General features: G+C 40.3%; 1 protein-coding gene across 1 annotated transcript in view; it reads right to left on the bottom strand.

The window, feature by feature from the left end:
• The window catches only part of si:ch211-51a6.2 (neurotrypsin), a 54,588-nt gene extending 32,320 nt beyond the window's left edge, over positions 1 to 22,268 (bottom strand). The window contains 9 exon segments of the mRNA XM_051076443.1: positions 10,152 to 10,366; positions 12,430 to 12,571; positions 13,105 to 13,283; positions 14,401 to 14,548; positions 15,285 to 15,460; positions 16,619 to 16,757; positions 17,079 to 17,321; positions 19,967 to 20,006; positions 21,987 to 22,268. Of these exon segments, the coding sequence (XP_050932400.1) occupies positions 10,152 to 10,366; positions 12,430 to 12,571; positions 13,105 to 13,283; positions 14,401 to 14,548; positions 15,285 to 15,460; positions 16,619 to 16,757; positions 17,079 to 17,321; positions 19,967 to 20,006; positions 21,987 to 22,058 (1,354 nt within the window). The 5' untranslated portion in view covers positions 22,059 to 22,268.

Genomic DNA, 22,268 nt, shown 5'->3' on the forward strand with positions numbered 1-22,268 from the left:
TAGACGGGTGACCAGATTCACTTCAAATGTTGTCAGCCCCTCCTTGACAATTTTTGGAAGAAGTCCTCCGAAAATTGTGAGTTTGGGTCGAAGCGTGTGCCGGTTCTGGCCCGTCAAAGTTCGGAAACCCAACTTCCTGTTTGAAACCTCAGATTTTGGGGTAACTTCCTGTTGCGACTCTCTACTTTATCCTACAGATGGAGCCATTGTATTACTCTTTGATGGGTTTTTGGAAGGGGGTCTCTGTGTGTGTGTGTCTGTGTGTGTGTGTTTGAGGGGGGAGGGGAAGAGGAGTTGATTGAGTCTGTGAGAAGCTGCCACAGGGAGGTTACAGTCAGGAGAGCCAAGAGCTGTCACAGATGATGAGCTCTGAAAAATATTATCACAGAAAATAATTAGCATAAAAGCTTTTATTTTAAATTTGTTGCAACAAATTCAGGTTTCTTACAGCATTTTCCTTATTGAAAACTAAATTCTACCTGAAATGTATCAATAAAAATCTTCTTTTGCAGTTAATGTCACCAGTTTATAGTTTAGTTTTAATAGCATTCCCTGTCACTGATGTGCCTTTAATTATCGGTTCTATCAGGGATCATTTATGTGTTTATCTTACGGGGGTGAGCCACCTCACAGGTTGGTTATATTACCTGTTGACCTCAGCTCAGTGAGCTAAGACAATGTTTAATGCAGTGTTTTTTCTGATATGAAAATGGATATTATTCAGCACATCTAACCTCAGCAGGCCCCTCTTCAGAAACTCATATCTGCAGATGTCAAAGCTGGCTCAAACGTTGTCCACAGTCTCATGACATGTTTAACACGAAGCACAGCACGCTGGTCAAGCTCATGGCAAACTGTTACTAACAGCTAAAATGAAAGCTTGTCTGTATGTAGTCTAACTGGTTAGTTTGTCACTAATCTCCAAATTTTGCAAATTGCTATAAACTTCACTCTCTTAAACCAGTAACAGTCTGAGCTGGACTGATAGGGGTCTGTATGGATAAAGATAAAATCCTAATGATACCCATCCCTACAGCTGGTTAGTGGCTTCGCCCTGACTTTAGGCAGATGAGATATTCACTGTTCAAATAACTTCATTATAACCCTTGTTTAAGCATAAATGATTTATATATGCACCCAATAACAGAACTTGCAAAAAAATGCTTTTGCTCAAAGCTCAAAGCTTGTAAACTCAAGTTAAAACTGAGTTTTATCTCCTTTTGGGAGGGGGTATCTGTGTGTGTGTGTGTGTTTGTGTTTGTGTTTGTGTTTGAGGGGGGAGGGGAAGAGGAGTTGATTGAGTCTGTGAGAAGCTGCCACAGAGAGGTTACAGTCAGGAGAGCCAAGAGCTGTCACAGATGATGAGCTCTGAAAAATATTATCACAGAAAATAATTAGCATAAAAGCTTTTATTTAAAATTTTTACATCTCGGAAGTGTGAACTGTTACGCCAGCGTGTGCCCTGCGACCTGCGTTGACCCCGCGGTTGCCGGGGTCCCGCGGTCGCCGCTCCCCCGACGGGCGCCGGGTGCGAGGGCCCGTTCAACGCTGCTCGCAGCTTTAATTAGTATTATTATTAAAATCTGTGCTGCACTGGACAGTCCTGGAAGAGTTGTGAATCACCTCCAATAATCCCACATTTTCTCCAACATAGTTAATATTTAACAAGAGTGAAACTATAAATGAAGTCCTGAAAATTTCATCTTCATCTGCAAGTCAAATTCCTTCCATAGATGACTGTCAATGCCTTTGTGGCAAATCATACAGATGTCCTCCCAGGTCCTGTCCTCAATAATTATATCTAATTCTAGCCCCCACTTCTATTTCACGTGGAGGGTATTTTCTGCCATGACCGCTGTGCATGTGGGAGATATGGTTTTTAGCTAGCATTTGTTTTTCTCTTACCCTAATAAAATACTCTTCGATTCATGTTGTGTCTCTTTTTGTCTTTTCCCACTCAGCATGGCTTTTAATGTAACGCTTTATTTGCAGGTATTGGAGCAGATCATATGGGGGTAATGTGTACTGATTTTGGAGTTGAGTGAAAGATTTTCTTACAATGCCCTTGAATAGGCCTTCCACTGCCCAACATCAGAGCCCACTATCCCATATTGATGGAAGGAAATACATGCTGCCAACAACTGACATGGCTCTTAAAAAAGAACGTGCTCCTCCTAGCGTCTTTCTAACCATTGCCCATACCCACAAAATAGGCCTAGTCCATTCATTCTTTATTTTCAGTTAATTCCAAAACTTCTTATTCAAGAAAGGCAAGACTGACAGACTTATCCTCTAGACTGGCTGAGCACCACAGTGTTGTTCTCGTGAGTAAATGAGAGGGTCACCTCTGTCCGACTGTGAGTTGCTAGGGAGAGGACTCCGGCTGCTCTGTGTGTTTATACACCAAACAGCAACTCAGAGTACCTGGTCTTTTTGGAATCTCTGGGTGGTAGCCTGGAAAGGGTTCAGTCTCTGTGGTTCTACTGGGGGACTTAAATGCGCATTTGGGCAACGATAGAGACACCTGGAGGGGCATGACTGGGAGGCCCTTTGGGTCTGGTTGGCCCAGAGTCCCAGAAACAGGCTATTTTTGGACAACTAATCTTAGTATATTTCATCATAAAATTGACAATGTCATATAATTTAAAGAAATTTAAAAAACAGATATTAAAAAAATTAAAAAATTGTCACCAGATCTGAATCCAATAGAACACCTTTGGGATGTGGTAGAACAAGAGCCTGGCAGCATGAATGTGCAGCTGACAAATCTACATAAAATGATGTGATGCAGTCATTTTAGCCTGGAACAGAAGCTCAAAGAAATGTTTCCAACATCTTGTGGAATCCATACCATGAAGAACTGAGGCTCATTTGAGAGATAAGGGATGTCCTATCCAATATTAGTATAGTGTTCCTTATGACGTGCTCATTGAATGTGTCACAAATGTGTCATAAAAATCAAATCAAAATCAAAATTAGAGACAGGGCTGCTGACACTGGGGGAACACTGGATCAGTTGTCCCGGGTCCTGGTTCATGGAAGTGAGCAAGAGTATGTATATGTGTATGTGTGTGGTATGTATGAGTGTGTATGGTTATGTATGTATGGTATATATGTGTGTGTCAATATAGATTCATAAATAATTGAGCAAACATAAGTTTAGTATCATGTGGGGCTTTTAAGATAATTAATTTAAGACATATGTATGTAAAAGATTTTTGTTTTTTGTCTGAGTACCAAACGGTCCTGTGCTCTGAGCTCTTATTTTGTTTGTTTGTTTGTTATTTAACCAGCTTAATGTGTGCTATTGTTAACATGGCTTTGCATTGTTAATTGCAATTGTAATATTTACTCATTCAGTTTCTGATTAAAAGCCTTTCAGTAATTTAGGCAGTAATCCCTTGTGTGAGACTTTTACAGGAAGTGTTGAATGTCACTAAGAACAACTTAACATTTAGAGAAAAAGTACAAGTACAGTATCAGACTAAAGAATACATTAACCAGTGGAAAAGTAAAAGCCGCAGAGACATGTCATTTGTACTGTGAATATATACATTATACTTAAAATGCCATGTGAACCATTGTTGGATGGGTTTTTGCCTGAGAATTACAATTTTGTAGGGTGTGGATTGATAGAACGACATTTATGAGGAGTTGTGGAGAATTTAATGAAATGTTTTGAGACATTCAATGAATTGTTTTTGCAAAAAGAACAAAAGGCTTCAAATCAGAATAGAGACTATCCAGCTAGTCACTGTTATGAGTCTTGTCATTAAATACTAGAATCCTGTGGCACATGGCTGAGACACATGCTTGATCTTAAATGTCCAAGTAGCGTGGTTACTTACAGCAATGTTTTCATTTCTCTAGTCTCATGTGGAATGTGTTCATGTTAAATTAACACAGTTTAAATAAATAGAGCTTAACAAAGTTAACATTGAGGCTTTTTTTCCAAATAAAATTAAACTGATAAAAAATAATCATTGCATTGGCCAATACAGAATGCAACACAGATCCAAAGCATACCTTGTTGTTAACACAGTTGTACACACACAGTTTGGCATCATGGTAAAGTTATAATACTGATGTTACATATGTACAGTTACTGTGACAAACTCTAACTGGGGTAACATAGGCCATTTTCAGTTTCAAGTATACTGAATGCTGTCATAACCACATCTGGGTTAACCTGCTGACGGGCCCTTGGGCTGTTCTTCCCCATTCATGTGCATTGGGTACAGTGATCTAAAAATAAATACAAATTAATTGATGATTATGCACCATGTAAGCACGTTGAAGGTTGAAATGATAAAGGACTTACACAAGTACCCTCTCTAAGACAGCGCCTCAAGTTCAGGTAATAAAGCAGGGCCTAACTTAAAGCAACAACAACAACCTAGTGTTCACAATGCACTGAGCAGCATAAAAACAAGATGGTGGCAATATCTGTCAACAGATTCTACAGCTGAGATCATGATAAAAGTATAAGAGGAACAAAACCTAATCAAATTTTATGGTTGAAACTAGACAAGACAACAAAGATGACAACAGGAAATTACCATTCATATGATTGATTTTTCAGCTTTCTGGATGCTTATTCATCATTTCAATGAGAGACGAAAAGAGTGAGTGCTGTTAGTGAATGTTAGCAGAAATTCACACAGGCTGTGTGTGACAGACTGTTCCTACAGACAAAATGGACATTCCTAGTTTGTTGTATGGACTACGGAAAATTTATAGAGTTGCAAAACATTGAACACTCATGAGGCTTTTAGGTATGCTGCATTGGTTGTAATTTTGTTTTTGTACACCCATGTTTAGACACCGAAATATACAGTTTTATAAACTGATGCCTTTATTCTGTTATACAGTAAAATAAACCCATTCTTCCCATATGCCAAGTTAAGTTTTTTCAAGAACTACTTCCTGTTCAAAGGCATGGTTTGTTTTTTATACTAATCAGGCCCTACTAATCCCAAAAGGTTGGAGAAATTAAAAATGTATACAAAATCAATGCCTGGGTCTTAGGAGGTGAAAATAACAGCTGATTTTACACTGACTTGTAAAAGGGAGAAAGGCTTTTCTTTTATTCCCAGTCTGTGCGGTTGGTGAAGATGATGTGGATTGTAATATTGGCAGAACATATTCAAACATGGGGAAACTAATATACATATTTTCATATTCCCAAACACAGTTGCAGTTAAAACAAAAGACCACAAACGGATTTCCAAACAGCGAACTTAAGGCTTTTGCAGGCTCATGGGGTCGAGGGCCCCAGCACAGCTGCCTTTCAGGTGATTTTTCAGTCTTTGCCATGTGTTGACAGCAATGGATGATATAAATGAATTTGCACATTTAACACCTTTTACTGTATAGTAGTTGAATATAGAAATACATCTCACAAAAATGATGTCATTCATGCTTGGAATGAAAAAAATGAATAATGGTTTGACCTGTGGTGTGGGTTCAGACATGCACACTTGGAATGTTAATCAAACAAATAAAATGTCTCTATGTACAAATTCACTACTCTACTATTCTAGACACATTATTCCTCAAAGGTGCGTGTTTCTCCCCATTACAGTCTTTCACTGGCTTTGTGAAAAAATGACTTCATAAGTGATTGCAAGACATGTTTTTACATGACTGGCTTAGTATAGCACTATTTAACTGTGCCATATGAACCCAGCAGACGTCCACTTGGCTCCTAGTAGCCAGATCCAAATTCAAATTTTATTCTTTCTAGTTCTCGAGTTTGTATGTCAATATGTCTTTCTGTGTTCCAGTCTGTTGGATGGTTACTGTTCTGTATAGTGCATAAATACATTTAAATAAATCAAAATGTATCTATGCATGTTGTCCCCTTTGAATGAGATCCAAAATGTTGGAATCAAAGGCCTGTATTGCCCAGCCATGAACATATACTTTTCCATGTGGCCTCACTCACTGCTTGAGAGCATGGCCAAATCATATGACAAGCTCTTCCCTCAAGCTGCTGCTCCCTCATGTAGGCAAACCATTGGAAAGCTAGTACTGTGAAGCAATATCACCTCATTAGTCAGCTAGCACTCAGAAGTCCTTATAAATTATGAATAAATAAAAATCATTTTACACTGCAAAATACAGACATTTTTAGTACTTTTGTTCTGGCTGATCAGTTTGTTAGTCATTTTGTCAGTGAGGAATGAACTTGTTCTATGAAGAGGGGCAAGAAACGGGCACACACTGTATAGCAGTTTGGGTGAATGTCTAATCTACAACACATAAACACTTACTGCGCACTCATCACTGGCTCTGATCATAGACACTCAAAGTATGACACAGCACAGGTGTCCCCTACTGTGCAGTCATTTGGTATTAATTCACATTGTGAGAATCATATACAATGTCATTTACATGCTTTTTGAAGTGATGTGGGAAAAGAAACAAATGATCTGAAGAGCTCAGTGTAGAACTCCAGGAGGCAAAACACAGAGGCAATGGACTTAATTCTACTAATACTAATGCACACTTCCTGCTACAAGTCCCGAAGCCACTTATAACACTAGATAACCAGTGTGGTTCAGTGTTATTCTCCATCATTAGTTCTTGTAGGGTTTGTTGATGACTTTGTCAATCCATCTCAGAAACCTGCTAACACGTGTGTACACCCCAGGGAAGGAGGGATTACCACAGCCGTGACCCCACGAGATGATCCCTGTCAGCACCCAACGGCCCCCCTCCCTCTGGCAAACCAGGGGACCCCCACTGTCACCCTGACAACTGTCCACACGGTGGCGCTCTGACAGGCTCCCAGCACACAGCATACGGCTGGTGAAGCGATCACCGTATCGCTTCTTACACTTCCAGGTTGGAAGCAGGGGGACCCAGGCCTGAAGCAGAGTCCGGGAGTACTCTGAGTCTGACAGGAGGAAGAAAGCAGCAGAAAAACAAGTCCATGTTTATTTAATGTGTAGAAATACAACTGTACAAATAAGAAATAGTTTGTTAGTGAAGAGACTACATAACATCTCAAATGTCCTGTCCTGACTCAAACACAAGAGAGCCTGGTCTTATGTCTTGCATGTTGTTAGGTTAAGGTCACTTTAAGATGATGGTTTGGTTAAAATACTGAAAATTTAACATTGCAGCAACTCCTTTCCCTGACCTTGACCATTTGTTTTGAGTTGCTTAAAACTAAATCAGTATATAGATAAACTTTCTAGGTGACAGAGCTGGTGAGACCTGCTGTATATCTGTACTGTGACATGAAATGAAACTGTTCATGAGTCTGTTCATCTGACTCTAGGGTTGACATTATCAACATCTTGAATAAGATGATTTTGTCAATCAGTATCTTGAATAGTATCAATATTTTTGTTACTCTGTGATGAAATTCTAATGAAAAACAAATAGATGGAAAGATCTACAGTCATTTTATTGATGCAGTGGTTGGACCAGTGAAGTTACCTGTGATGCCCCAGCCAGTGATCACACAGGCAGCAGGCCTCTTCTCCCACTTGTTACCTGGCTCTGGCAGACACACTGCACCAGTGTGAGGGTTGAATGCCACACAATTTCCCTCTGTGCCTTTGAGCCTCAGCAGGGCAATGTCATACTCCCAGCCCTGACTGTGATACTTTCTGTGGATGACAATGTGTTCAGGTGACAAGGTGCGTTCAAAATCATCCTGCTCTTCAGTGTGGTAGTCACCTAGGCGCAACACGTAGCGGGTTGGTTCTCTGCCAAATCTGGAGGAGTAAAGACAAATTGGAAATGACGGTCTTCATAAATGCCCATCATTTTATTAGATGGCATGCATAACCTACAAACAAGAGTAACACAACTCAGGAGGGATTTCATTTTGGCAAAGACAAAGCACACAGCATTAGGCACAGTAAAGATAATTTCATGTGACAGAGAAAGTACAAAGTGATGACAATTAAAACACTGAAAAAGGGGTATATGGGTGAGTAGAATGAATATGTAATTACACTACAATTCAATTAAACCAATTAATTAAATTAATTCATCAAAATTTAAAATAAAAAAAGTAAATGGTTTTGACTTTTCATGACTGGTTTTGTGTGTGTGGAATTTACCTGGAAAAAAATCTCTGTTTTATAAATGATTTTACATGAATGTTATGTAGAAAAACTAAATTCAAAATGTTTGCATTATTAATGCATAGTTGGAAAATTACTATGTGATGTCAGTGTTTTTCGCAAGTGTAATGTTTTTATATTTCTAATGGAAACAAGTGACCATTAGAGGGAGCTGTTACCTCTTGAAGCAGTGGGCAGCTGTAACAACCCAGCAGGGGTTGATGAGTGATGCTCCACACAGAGGATGATTGCCTTTAGACTGAGACCTGTGCCACAGAGACACCTGCCAGGGCCACTCACCCCTGAAGTGACATACACACACACCAAAGTTAGGCTGTTGGGGGGTTCTGCTGGCTTTAACAGCTGCAGTTCCTTGTCAGGACAGAGTAAACTTACTGTGTTGATGTTCCATGGCTGTAAAGTGGCTTAAAGGGACAGTGAATCAAAATCACTTATGTGTATGACTGTGTGTGTGAATCTACATACATTTCACTGGACCCAGAGTGTTGTGTGTATGCTAACCTAAGTGACTTATCTCCTCCTATGATCCTGCGTCGACGACGCTGATTATTGAGTTTCAGGCCACAGGTCTGCATTGCCATGGCACTATCTCCCACAGGATCCAGGGTGTAATCACAAATGACACCAGCATCTTCACTGTGGTGACAGTCATGGCCATCTTCACCCACAGCCGTACACTGGCCTAAGGATGTCTCAGTGCCTGAGCATCGAACATTGTCCAGATGGATGGGACCTTGACCCACACCAAAGTACGCCATGGATCGAGCTTTAGCTGTGCCACTGAAAGGACAGCACACAAAGGCATACATACATAAATGTTCTTTTTTTTATTCCCAGTACATGTGATTTTATTTTGCTGTTGCCCACTGTTACTACTGTGATTGTATAAGCCCATGTTTAATCCATATATTTTTCAAAACACATTGAGTGTGACCTGTTTGTATAACATTATTTGGCTGAGGTTTTGTTTATAGTCTGTTTTTCCAGAAATAAATGCTATCATCTCAGCCCTGATAATACCTGAGGCCAAGACTAGTTAGCATTTGAAACAATTAAAGAATGTCCATCTACCTTTTCTAAAGAATGCTTCTTCTCTGTGGAGACTCACTATGTGTGTATGTGTTGAGCTTGTTGGTGAGCTGCTCTCTACAATTGTCCTCATAGGTTTAAATAAGGTTGCATTGAACTGAATTTGAATTGAACAACTTTATTCATCATCATGAGTACCTTAAGGTCAAAAGCATCATATCACTTTCCATTTCTATGCAGATAACTCCCAGATCTATTTCTCTTTTAATTCCAACGACACAACACATTCGAGCAAAATACAATCCTGTCTTACAGATGTTAAAAACTCAGATAAATTGGAAGCCATTATCATGGTCCAGACTCTTCCACTGATCACATTTATCCCTTCTAAGGTTCTCTTTCCTCCTGCATTAAATTCTGCTGTAAAAGCTTTTGTGGTGTTATTTCTGACAACAAACTTATTTTTAACCATCTTGTGTAGTCTGTTGGTCCAATATTTCTCGCATCATTTTGAAAATGTGATCTTTTTTTTTAATACCAAAGAACACGGAAACTCATCCATGCTGGCATCCATTACATCCCAGCTTTCACTCTAACTCTCTGTATTCCTACCTGAGTCAGTACAACCTATCCACACTTCAGCTGCTACAGAAATATCAGAGAAGATGTAATCATACTAACGTGAATCCCAGCTGTTTGCAAACTACAGCTGCACTGACGTCATTCCAGCCATCATCACACACGCTTCCCCACTGGTTATTCATGAAGACCTCCACTCTACCCTCTTTCCTGCTTTCTCCAGCAACCAAACGCACCAGAGGACCTGCAAACAAACATTACAGCAAAACGTTTCATTATCATGCTGATGGTAATTATTCATGCCATGAGCTTTACAGATACTCGCAAGTTTTTTTAACAGAAGTGTCTTTTTTTTTTTTTACAAGGAAGGGAAATCCAATATGTGGGAAAAGTGACTTCTGCAGTCTTTCTTCAATAGTCACCAGTGCATGTACTTACCACCAGGAGGCAGCAGGCCTGGTATCTCATTGATATCACCTCCCCTCTCACAGCGGACACCTACATCCTCACTGTGGGAGCAGTCATGTTGGCCCCACTCAGAGTGGGTGCAGGACAGTAAAGTGTCCTCTGTTCCCTGACACTGCACCTCATCCAGCAGGATCAGCCCACAACCTTCCTCATACACTCCGTCAGGAGCCACTTCTGCTCTGCCCCTGCAGACACAAACACAGAACACAAAATCTCTGTTTCAACAGGTGTTTTAAAGGCATCACAAAAAAACTATGTTTATAAATGCTTTATTTAGGTTTCAGAAATGCCTTATCTGTAACATTGCAGATGCAATTTGATTTGTATTGATTTTCCAGAATTTGAAGTAATGTGCTTAATCCTCATGCACACTGAAGGTTCTCAGTTTTTTTGAAAACACACAAAAACAAACCTGCACCATTACTGATTTACTGGTGTGATCTTTGGTGTATATGTAAAATATCAGCAAAAATGATTTTGTGATTTTGAATCAGTTTAATTCAGCAATGAAATGTTTTTGTCTTCATTTGATCAGAGATATACAACCATGTGCCCCTGCAAGGCCTGTGACATTTGCAAATTGTTGAAATTCTCTGGTTGAAGGTCATCATCAGTAAATCAGATTTGAAGCCATCATCTTCAGATTTGTTGATTATAATGTTAGATGGTTGGTCTGTCTGTCTATTTTCTATGCTTGCACTTCGTTAGAAATATTCTGGCTCCAAGCAAACCTTTCTTTAAACACCACACATGGGCAAAAGTATCAGCTCTGTACACAATATAATATCTGGAATTTGCTGTGGGTATGTAAGGTCATTCATTGGGTGCTTCTAATTTGACTTGAAGATCTCCTTGTTTTCCTGTGTCTAATGTTCACACGTGTAGAACATGAGGAAGGGCTGCAGGGAGGGAGGAAACATGTTTTTAGACCCATGACACATCCTTGACCTCTGACCTGTCATTTGACGTGACATCAGTTTCTGATGACAACAGCACAGCTGGATCAGCTGTCCTGTCAATACACAGTTGTTGACTACTCTGTAAGCCTTGAATATTGGATTTCTTCTGATAATGTGATACAGTATCCAAATAAAAAATAACTACTGTCAGCACAGCAGTGCAGTGACCACCAACATGTCAGAGGGGAGTGTGAAATATCTATGCATGTTTCCCTTTAAATAAACAGTTTGACAAGAATCTCCACATTCATTAAAAATGTGTTTTGCATTTATACTGTGATCAGATCTGTCAAACCACAGTTTGCAAAGTTACTGCTCAGACACTATTTATTTTTAACTATTTGTATCTGCATTTATTTATATTCTGTTGGTAAATTCATTAAATAATTATTCAGGTAATGATGACAATGTCACATACTTTGCAGAGATAATTTTGTAACCTATATGTTTTAAAGAAAGTGGCTCAGCCTCATTGAAACCTATATCTAATAAAATTTTACTGCTGAAACAGATACAGGTTTAAACTTGGTAGTGATATTACACCTGAGTTGAATCTGCTGTGATGTAGTAGGAGGGTGCGACAGCTGCAGCGTCCAAACACTAATAGATTTCTACTAAAGAGATGTGTTGGTTAATTTCTGTCAAGGATGGTATCTGCTCATTTAACCCTTGGTCAGGCAGCCCGCTTGCTCCTCACTCCTTCCAGATTACCATGACATTTGCTGAGCTCATTCATGTTTCCATGACTTCCATGTTGTTTCCATGTTGCTTGATGTAAGTTCCAACCCTCAGCAATAATCATGGGTACTGACCCAAAGAATGAGATCACAAATTTGAATGGACAGATTCTCTTGCAGGGTTTCTTACTGTCAGAAGGTAGGAAGAAGGAGAGAAAGAAGGAGAGAAATGCTGCTCTTAAGCATTTAAGGGAGCCAGTTGAGGTGGTTTGGGCATTTGATCGGGATACTTTGTGGACCCATTTCTAAAGAAGAAATCCAGGCACATGAAAGAATTCTGTGCAGACTCTGAACATGCGCAGGGGTTTAGACTATAACATATCCCAGGGAATTAGTTGGATGATGTGGCTGGGGAGAAGGGCATGTGGACCCCCTTGCTGTCACCACAACTGGGACCAAGATATTACACAGAAAATATAGTTTGGGAGAGGGTGGATAATTATAAACCCCCTTCTAAAGCTGCAAAGCCAGGTCTCATTCAGAATGAATAGCATCTGTGAATGACCTGTAAGGCACAAAGTTAAAGTGACTCCGATGTAATGATGCACTGACCTGAAGCCCAGCTGTCTACACACTACCTGGGCGTTGAGCTCGGTCCAGTTGTCATCACATACCGTTCCCCATTTTCCCTGGTGGTAAATCTCCACACGACCCTCCCAGGGACTTTCTGCTCCAACCAGTCGGACTGCACCGTCTGCAACCACACAGGAAATCACTCATACCGTATAAATCACATGCTGAGGGAGTGCATGGCAAATCCCACCTGTCTGTGCTAATGTTCTTAGCTCAGTTAAGATAACAATGCCATGTCTGGGAACACTGTCAGTCGCTCAGGTTCTAGGATATCTAGAAGTGCTAAGCAACAGGACGTGCTGTAGATTTTTGAAGACATTTTTCCTCTCATCCAACACAGCAAGAAACGCACACACTTATAAAATAGAACCACAAAACCTCACTGACACGTGTATGGTCAAAAACAGAAGGTCCAATCCTTCAGGTTAAGACTCAGCCTACTTACATATAAAGGACATTGTTGAAGACAGCAGTGAAGACATTTTGAACAGATGATTTGAAAGAGGAGTGATGGAGGTCATGTATGTCAAAGTGGAGCAACTGCCATAGAGGAACTTATAGTAACATGCTGATTTATAGAATCTACAGCAAGTCCAACTGACTTAGCACGTCTAAATCACAGTGATACCTGTTATTAGAGGATTAGAGGATGACCTGTATAGGGGTTGCAGGACACCCCTGCATCTTCCATGTGGTCACAGTTGTGCTGCTGCCAGTTGTTATGAGGACACTCCTCCAGAGAGAGTTCATTGCCTGTACACTCAACCCCATCCAACCAGACGGGACCGAAACCCTGGCCAAAGTGAGCCCGTGTCCATGCTTTAGCCACACCCCTGTTGGTCAGGACAAGCAAACATCATCTTTTATATGTAGCACAAGTCAATTACACCCCCCAAAATGTCGAATAATAATAATAATAATAATAATAAATGTATGTATAAATTCTATAAATGAATGGAGCTGTAGACATCCAAGACGTGTTATTGGTTTGGTGCATAAAAACGAATCAAATCTAAAATGTTTCAGTCTAACTTCTGCTGCTTTGAATAGGAAACAGGATTTAGGGTAAAATATTATTTTTCCAGGAGTATATCTCTCAGCAGTTTAACATTAATTAACATTATTATTTCTGCCAATCAATGTCAAAAATGTTTGGAGTGCAAAATGATGTCATTATGTCATTTTGGTGATGAGGATCAGAAAATGTAAAAGCATAAAAAATATCAAACACTTCAAGCTTGAAATTTCTACTGTCTGAAAGTCCACTAAATGGCAGTTAAAGGGAACTGCAGAGTTCAAGACAACATCTGGGACATCAAGAAAACGTGCTGTGGACAGATGGAGTCAAAACTGAGCTCTTTGGCCACTATGACCAAAGGTGTGCTGGGGCTGTGTTGCAGCTAGTGACACAGGAAGCATTGCACAGACAGAGGGAAAAATGGATTCCACTAAAAACCAGCAAATCCTAGATATAAATGTCCTGCAGTCAGCCAGTAAAGTAGAAGCTATGCAACAGAACAATAATCCAAAACAGACCTCAAAATCCACCATGAAAAGGGACCCAAACTTTTGCATACAACTGTATAGCCTGGTGAAACTGCAAATACATTTAGATTGTGGTATTATTTTCTACTTAAGTGAAGGAACTAATTTCTTCCTCCTTCACCGAGTTAGTTAAAGTTTTAAAGATGGATTAATTAGTTAAATTCAGTTACTCAACATTAGTAATGCTGCTTAGGAATATTAAGTTATGCTGGTCTCAGTAGTTTTGTTACAATAAATTGAAATTGATACATTAAGTTATTGACCATTTACATGCCTTGGTCTTTCTGTATTGATTTAGACTTATACAATGAGAGATTACATTAGAGGAGATGCCAGCACGGGGCCACAGCTGGGAATTTGATCTGACATTCTTTGTGTAGCAGTAGCACAGCTGTTATTTCTTACCCCAAGCCCAATTGTCGGCACACCACTTCAGCATCAGTGTCATCCCACTGGTTATCGCAAATGGTTCCCCACCTGCCATCATGGTACACCTCGATACGGCCCTCAAAGTCCTCAGGGCCTCCTACCAGCCTCAAAGGGATGCCAGTGCCTGAGAAACAACAGGTAAAACTGAGCCAGTAATACACATATTGCTCATTGCCCACCACTTCACTACAGAGATAGGCATGGGGTCATAAATCAGTGTGCCCCTCAGCTGTGTATTTTAGTGAGTTACAGTACTGTGCAAATGTTTGAGGCACTTTAGATGTTTAGATTCAGTTCCATCAGTGAGACATCTGATCAGTTCAACAATCATTCTGCAACAGGACATACAGCCAGAGTCATAAAGAACTATCCTCAGAGACAAAAAGAACAAGGAGTGCTGTCACAGATGGTCTGGTCCCCACGGAGTCTTGATCTCAACATCAGTCTGGGATCACATGAAGAGACAGAAGACACAGACAAAACCTAAATCCACAGAAGAACTGTGGCAAGTTCTCAGAGATGCTTGGAACAACCTGCCTGCCAAGTGCCTGAAACACTGAACTGTGGGCGGGTGTACTGTGGATGTATATGTTTGTGTACTGGCCTTCATCAAAGCCTTTTGATTGTGCAGCCAACAAGCAGTGACTTTTGTTATAAGCTGTTACTAGGTTCTGAAGGAATACTGATGTGGGAGGCAGCTGGAGCCTGAAAACTATTCTGAGAAAACAACCAGTGCCAACAAGAAAAGATTTAGCTACAATATTTGCATATGGCCAATTATGTGCCATGTGACATGTATCTGTTATTATCTAGTGGTGATGAATTTGTTTATAGAATCTGAGGTGACACCTTGGTCTCACCTTCAGGTTCAGAACAAACCACTCCTGCTTCATTGCCATGGCTGCAGTCGCTGATGACAAACTTCCGGATCTGGCACTCCAGTAGGGAATTCTCATTACCACGGCAACCCAGACGCTCATAGTGAAAGATGGATCCTGCACCAAAGTAGGAATGCTGCAGGGCTGTACCAATCTCACTGTATGAACAGAAGACACACATGCAGACTCCTACTCTAAAAACATGAAGCTACACACATAAAGTGCAGTGGTAGTTCGCTGACCAGAATAGCTGGTGATTTCCAAAGTCTATAGGCTACAACTTCAGTGGTTGACTCAGTTTTTGGTTTATTTAAGTCATAATGCCTTGTACAGAGAGCCTACTGTGTTTGCCCCCAGTGACTTAAGCCAGCTTTCTAGTTGATGGTTGAGGTTTTGATTTATAGTTCAGCATCAGATTTCATCCATTGATAGCATCACCACTAGAGGGGTGTATTGCACATGATCTGTTTCATCATGCAGTAACTGTGTTTGTTATATACAGCTAATGGTACACCACAGGAGTTACATCCAGGTAACTTCTCCTTACAGAGTCAGAGATGTTTTTCTTAGATGTGTGTCAATGAAAAGCAGCAGGTCAGCCTTGGTTCAACTTGCTTCATGTTGTTTTCTCCCTCAGTCATTAGAAACTTGTAGGAGAAAACACAAGCTGGGTCAAGGTGAGTCCCAGTTCTAGAATTGGTATCTCTGTAGCTGCCTTAGCCCTGATGTGTAGTTATAATTCTGAGGAGATGCTGGTAGCCTGTGGTGTGTCTAGAATGAGCACAGTATATGCTTTGGCTTTGTAGCTATGCCATGAGTGCTCACTGATGTCACTGAACAGCAACAACAAGGATTTAAGGTTCTACCCTGAGTTTGATGAGCAGACAGTATAAAAATATCAGTACACAATATGTGACCTTTTAGTTGATCTGTGTAGCTGTTAACATCAAAATATACTTAGAGTATCTGAAATCAAAGTACTCATTATGCAGAGGTGTGGGATATACTATATGTATACATGTATATTGTAATCATGGATTACTATAACTCTTGCATTTACCATTGTCATTAGTCAAATGGAGCTGATTTAAAGTACTTCATTTCCTGTAAAGTTAACAAGTAATAATATTTAGCATGAGGCCAATCAGAGAAGTTGTCTCTAACCTTACAGAACTCTGTGAATAACAACCTGTACAAAAACAGAACCACGAAGCACCCACAGATGTAGATGTGGTTTACAGCAGTATTTCAGACAAAAATCTGCAAAACAAATTACACATTTTTTAACTAATCTGGCTCTGTGGGACTGGCCTCACCCCAGTCCTAGCTGTCTGCATATGACGCTGGCATCACGGTCGGTCCAGTGTGTGTCACATACTGCCCCCCACTGGCCATTCAGCCAGACCTCCAGACGCCCACTGTTGCCTGATGACCCCCCAACCAATCTAGCTGCACCTGCAGATGACACAGGAAGAATTTCCATGAGAAAACCTGGACCAATGAATGGAAAAAGTACATTGGTCACTGGTGCAGTAAAATGGTTTATAACTGACAGAGCCAGAGCACAATGTAGCCATGTCAAAAGGAAACAGCAGACTATGGCTCTTAAATCTCAAACTTTAAGTTGAAGTTTAAGCTGCCCCTCTGTAACGAATACTTGGCCCTGTACATCACAAGTCCCACTTCCCCATTAGAGACAAAAGGCTCCAGAACTGTGTCATCCATCAATCATCCATCCATTCATCCTCAGAAACCTGGAGCCCTGCCTAAGCTCACCCTGACGGCAGTCACAGTAGGCCCAGCTGATTGCACCAGAGCTCTGCCTGAAGAAGCACCAGGGGTTGGCCTCTTGGTCTGGGTTTCGGCAAAATCTGTGGTCTCCAAGGCCTCGGCTCGGGTACTGCCGCATGTAGTCTGGGAAGTCTGTCCACTTCAGGCAGGGGGAGCCTGAGTCAGTGTGGGAAACTGAGCCATTATAGTATCCCAGTTCCTTAAAGCCTTCTGAACAGGAGAGTGGAGCTACAGACACAGAGCATCACTCAGTCAGTCACAAAAAACAAATCAAGTAAGACACACATCTATGCTGCTTTTTTATTAATTTGGTCAAATTAGTGACACTCTTACAAACCTACATACCTACCTACATACATATTATAGCTTCTAAGGGCCACCAGTGACACTTTATATCATTAGGACAAATTATGTCAGAGACCAACTAGTTTGTGTTGTGTCATCTAACCAACCTGTGTTTAGACTCTAATCACAAATTACGCTTAGTCTACTATTGTGTGTATACAGCTCTGTTTTTACTGTAAAGGTAATGTATAATGAGGTGGACTGTTTCTGTTCTGTTGAACAAATATAGGAATGCACAACAACTAGGAAAAGTGGTCCAACGTGTCTATATGTAGGCTATTTTTGTCTGTGTGGGCTGCTCAGGTATGTGTGAGCGTGTGTGTCCAAGAGGTCAGTTCAGCTCTGTGTAAAAAAACATCTTTACTGTGAAAATTGGTGAAAGAAGCATCATACATAACATAAGACATAAATTCTTTGTATCTCACATTCTTAATAGTGCATTGGCTGTACTTCAAAAGACCTAATGGATACTCTACTGCCACAGGCAAATATTGAATAAGGAAAAAGTAGGATCTTAGGTTCAATCATCAATAATAATGTGAAAATATACTGTAACATACAACAATTAAACATTCTGAATAAGGTCAGTCTGAACAATGAGTATTATTGCTTTTGATACTTAAAGTACATTTTCATGATAATACCTCTGTACTTACAGACATTTTAATCCAAGACTTTTACTTGTAACACAACAGTTTTTCATAGTGGCATTGTTTCTGTAAGTAAAGGTCTTGAATACTTCTTTCACTGCTGCCTCTCTGTGGTGCTGGAATGGGCATGTGGTTGGTCAGAGACAAGCTCCCTTATCAACATTTGTGTTACAACACTAGAGACACCTTTTTAACAGGGCTATAAATAAGCCTATAAGCTTGTACAATCCTCTGGGATAAAGAAAATATTTACCAACTTAGGTGATGACTGCTGAATAACTCTGTTTCCTTATTTTTTTGTACATTAGTAGCCTCAGCTGACAGCTAGTTTTCATATTTTATTGGTTGGATCAAAGCAGCTTCAGAACTCTGTTTCAGGTTATGTAATACTGGAGTGATTGGTAAAAAGAAGTTCTGTGGAGCTGGAGTACATGTCAAATATGACCCAATCATCTGGCGGGCAGATGGTGGTTTAACAAGACAATGATGTGGCTGAAATGCAGGGAAGACATCTAATAGCAACCAGAAGCACTGCCAGCTGTAAAACTGATATGTAAAACTGCTTCCTGGGGAGACTGTGCGACTGGTTCACACAAAAGAACAAGCCTGATTTACTTAGATTCCTACAGTCAATTACTCAGCATTGGCACATGTAGATTCTTGCTAACACAGCTGCCAAGCGTAAAATACTCAACAGTCAACTCATCTATTTTCCAGCGGGAGTATCTGACAGCTATAAAGTCAGTGGAGCTTTGTTCCCATTAGTAGTGATGCCTCATTGCCATAAGACATGAAGCAAGAAAATTGGGTAATCTACAGGGCTTCTGCTACTTTAACTGTGTCTGGGAGCTATAAGCACATATGGATCACAGGCTGCTTCTGCTGGTGGGGTAGAACAGTAAACCACACTGGCTTACTCTATACAGACATGCTGTGACTGGCTGGCAGAGACCAGGAAGCTGAAGTGATGAGACAGAGAGGGCTGCAGAGCAACAGACAGAGGCTAGACTGTAGGCTGCACACTAGATTAGAATATTAGAAATTAAGGTATGACTGGTGCGAGGATAAGAGAACAAGAACAGAAACAGTTCAACCTGAACAGAGGTTGAGAATACATGCCTCATATGAAACCTCTCAACCTCACTGTTGATGTAATTAGGATGATTGAACACTGATAAACAGCAAAATAAGTTTAATGTCAAGGTGAAAACAAATCTCTAAAATCTGACCTTAATTAATTACAAATATAAAATAGGGTTGCTGTTCTAGTGATTGTGAATCAATACTACTGTTTTAAAGCCTGTGGGCTTGTTGTCTTCATGCTGGGGATGAGGTCTTTCTGTGTTTGCTGCACACCAAACATAGTGTGTAGTGCGATGGCCAAACAGCTCAGTTCTTGACTCAGATGTCAGAACTCTTCCATATGACTTTCTAACAGTAGGACTATTGACAGCTGTAAACAAGAAGCAGAACTAGAAGATGTCAAGTAAATTCAGTGAGTGTTCCATGAAAACATCAGTCAGACCCACTGGAAACCCCTCTTCATAATTCAGATATAGAAAGAAATTAAATGAAAGCCACTTATCATAAAAAAAAAAACTGGCTCAACTACTTATTAAAGACAGTGGTGGTCCGTCAGAATCTCCTATTACACTGAATGGACTACACAGAGTGGTGCAAAAATAGAGAAAATATAACAGCCATTTACACAAAACTGAAGTCGCATTGGAACAACAGGTTAGCCTTAATCAGATGTAGAGTCCTACATGTCATGTTTTGCTGCCAAGCAATGTTTTAACACCAGTTATGATGTTATGAGCCTGACATTGACATTCCCTCAAAACAGACTCACATCCAAGATTTTGAGATGACCCTTACCTGCACTTTGTACAACATTCAAGTATCCACCTTCAGAGACCTGTGGAAGAAATACAACATCATGGAAAAATATAGACTTTTATGTCAGATTGATACAGTAAGCAGAATGCAGGGGAGTCACTGACTAAAACTGAAAACCTTCTGCACTGTTTTCATGCCATAAACCCAAGTGACATCTAGGTACTGAAGACCCTGGAGCCTGCATGATCAGAGTTTCCTTGTTGTTCAATAACTGTTGATGATTTTTTTGTAACTATACCCACGAGCCTGTTTCAGTTAGCACTGTATTAGAAGTTCAAATGACTCTGGGTGATGGTTTCATTCACAAAACTGAGTCCTCTGTCCTCAAAACTTCTACACTCATACTTATTTCTTAACTTTGACTGTCTGTATCTGAGCATGAGATGAAGACTACCTATCTATATCTAGACATCCATCCATTTTCTGCTGCTGATGTTGGGCACTGTTAGAATCAAAGGGGGATGGGGTGGACAGATATTGTTTTAGGTTTACTGTGTTGGGGTAGTTTCTTGTACATAATTTAATTTGGATTTTTATTTGGGATTGAGGGGGTTCCAAAATCAGTTAAAGTCCTTCTTGGACCAGCCTTACCTGAAAGAGCTGTTTAACTGGAGTGTTTCATTTTCACTCTTATCTACAGTGATGTGATACAAATATAAATGAGTGTAGACTTTGACCTGCTGATAATGTGAAGCAAACAGACCAACCACCAATGAAAGAATGCATGAATAGGCAGACTGTAGTATTTGGACATGTTTTGCTATATTTCCTCTAGACTCCAGCACCTTGGACCAACGAATGAAACAATGGCTCTGAGCTCACAGTGCTGACTCTCAGCTCCAACTTGTTCAGTCTGAAGAATTGCAGCCTTGTTGCTGATGATGAGATGAGAACACCTTAAAGCTGACAGACAGCCCTTTATAATCCATGTGACACTGCACACAAATAGACCTGCAGTTTTTAGAAAACATGTTTGTAATGCATGCAGTGTTGTGTCTCAAGATACACAGGACATATCTTGCTTATGAGAGTTAAGCCATCTATTTATACTTTCTTATCACTACAAGTCTCCACATGCATACTGTATGTAATATATTTTTGCTCAGTCTATGTTAAAAATTGAACAGTATGTATCCCTCTGTTTACATTCACTTACTGAGGTCACTTTCTTCCCTTTCTTTTTCTGTCCACTGGAGAGATGGAATGAGTGTAACAGACTTCTGAAATGTTCTAATCACTGTGTTTTTGCACAGTGCAGGTTGTTGGCAGTAAAATCTTTATGACTCAGTAGGATAATCAACAGATTCTGGAGCACCAAGAACAAAACTGTAAGGTATGTATCTATGTTTATTTTCATTTGTGGTAAACACTCCTCAGTATGTTGTCAGAGTCTGACATAAGACTAAATAAAAAATATCAACTGATATTAACATTAACTATCTATCTATAGCTATGGATCTGGTATAGATCTATGTGTTCATTTACTTGTTAGAAGTTTGGGAAGCTAGTGTGTGTATGCAGTAACAGCACAACCTAGAGACCTATAGTCATACAGTGTACAGCAGGTCAGCTGAACATGTAAAGCTGTGAGATGAGCCTACAAGCACAGACTTGTATCTGGTGTCTGTATATGTATGTTTTTAAAAATGTAATGTTCAATAATTCTGATGAACTTTTCTGGCTTGTTGCCTCTGAAAATCGACAATGCTTAGAAACACACCTGGCTAAACACAGTGTCTCAGATTATTGACTCTATATTGACTCTCTCTAAGGCTTAGAGAGTTATATTCAGAAATGTAAGGATTCCCTAGAAAATGAATAGGAAATGACAGAGTAATGGAATAAGGTGTTAGAGCTCTCCAGTTCACTATAATCTACGGAGCTAAACCTGCCGCTACTCCGTCACTTACAAACGTGACAGAGCCTGGTCCAGGCTAAATGACAAATCGTAAACATCAGCTTTATATAGGCTGAGTGTGTTTGGCAGAAGCCTGCTTACCTCTGCAGAGACAGACAGGACCAGTAACAAACAGCAGGAGACGAACCCGGGCACGGCTTTCCTCCGGTCCATCCTGCTAAAGGAACCATCTCCTCCACACAGCTTCACCACCTCTCTCTGATAATCTTTCTTCTGCGAGCGATAACTAAGTGACGGAGAGCACGCTCAGAGACACCGGCTGTGGTCCGCTCTGAACGCAACTCCACACATGCAGCCTGCTCCGGAGCTAAAAATGACGCGCTGTTGTTGAGGAAATGATATACCAATAACTCTCTCTCTCTC

The sequence above is a fragment of the Lates calcarifer genome, linkage group LG16_LG22 (assembly GCF_001640805.2).
Source record: "Lates calcarifer isolate ASB-BC8 linkage group LG16_LG22, TLL_Latcal_v3, whole genome shotgun sequence".
NCBI lineage: Eukaryota > Metazoa > Chordata > Actinopteri > Centropomidae > Lates > Lates calcarifer.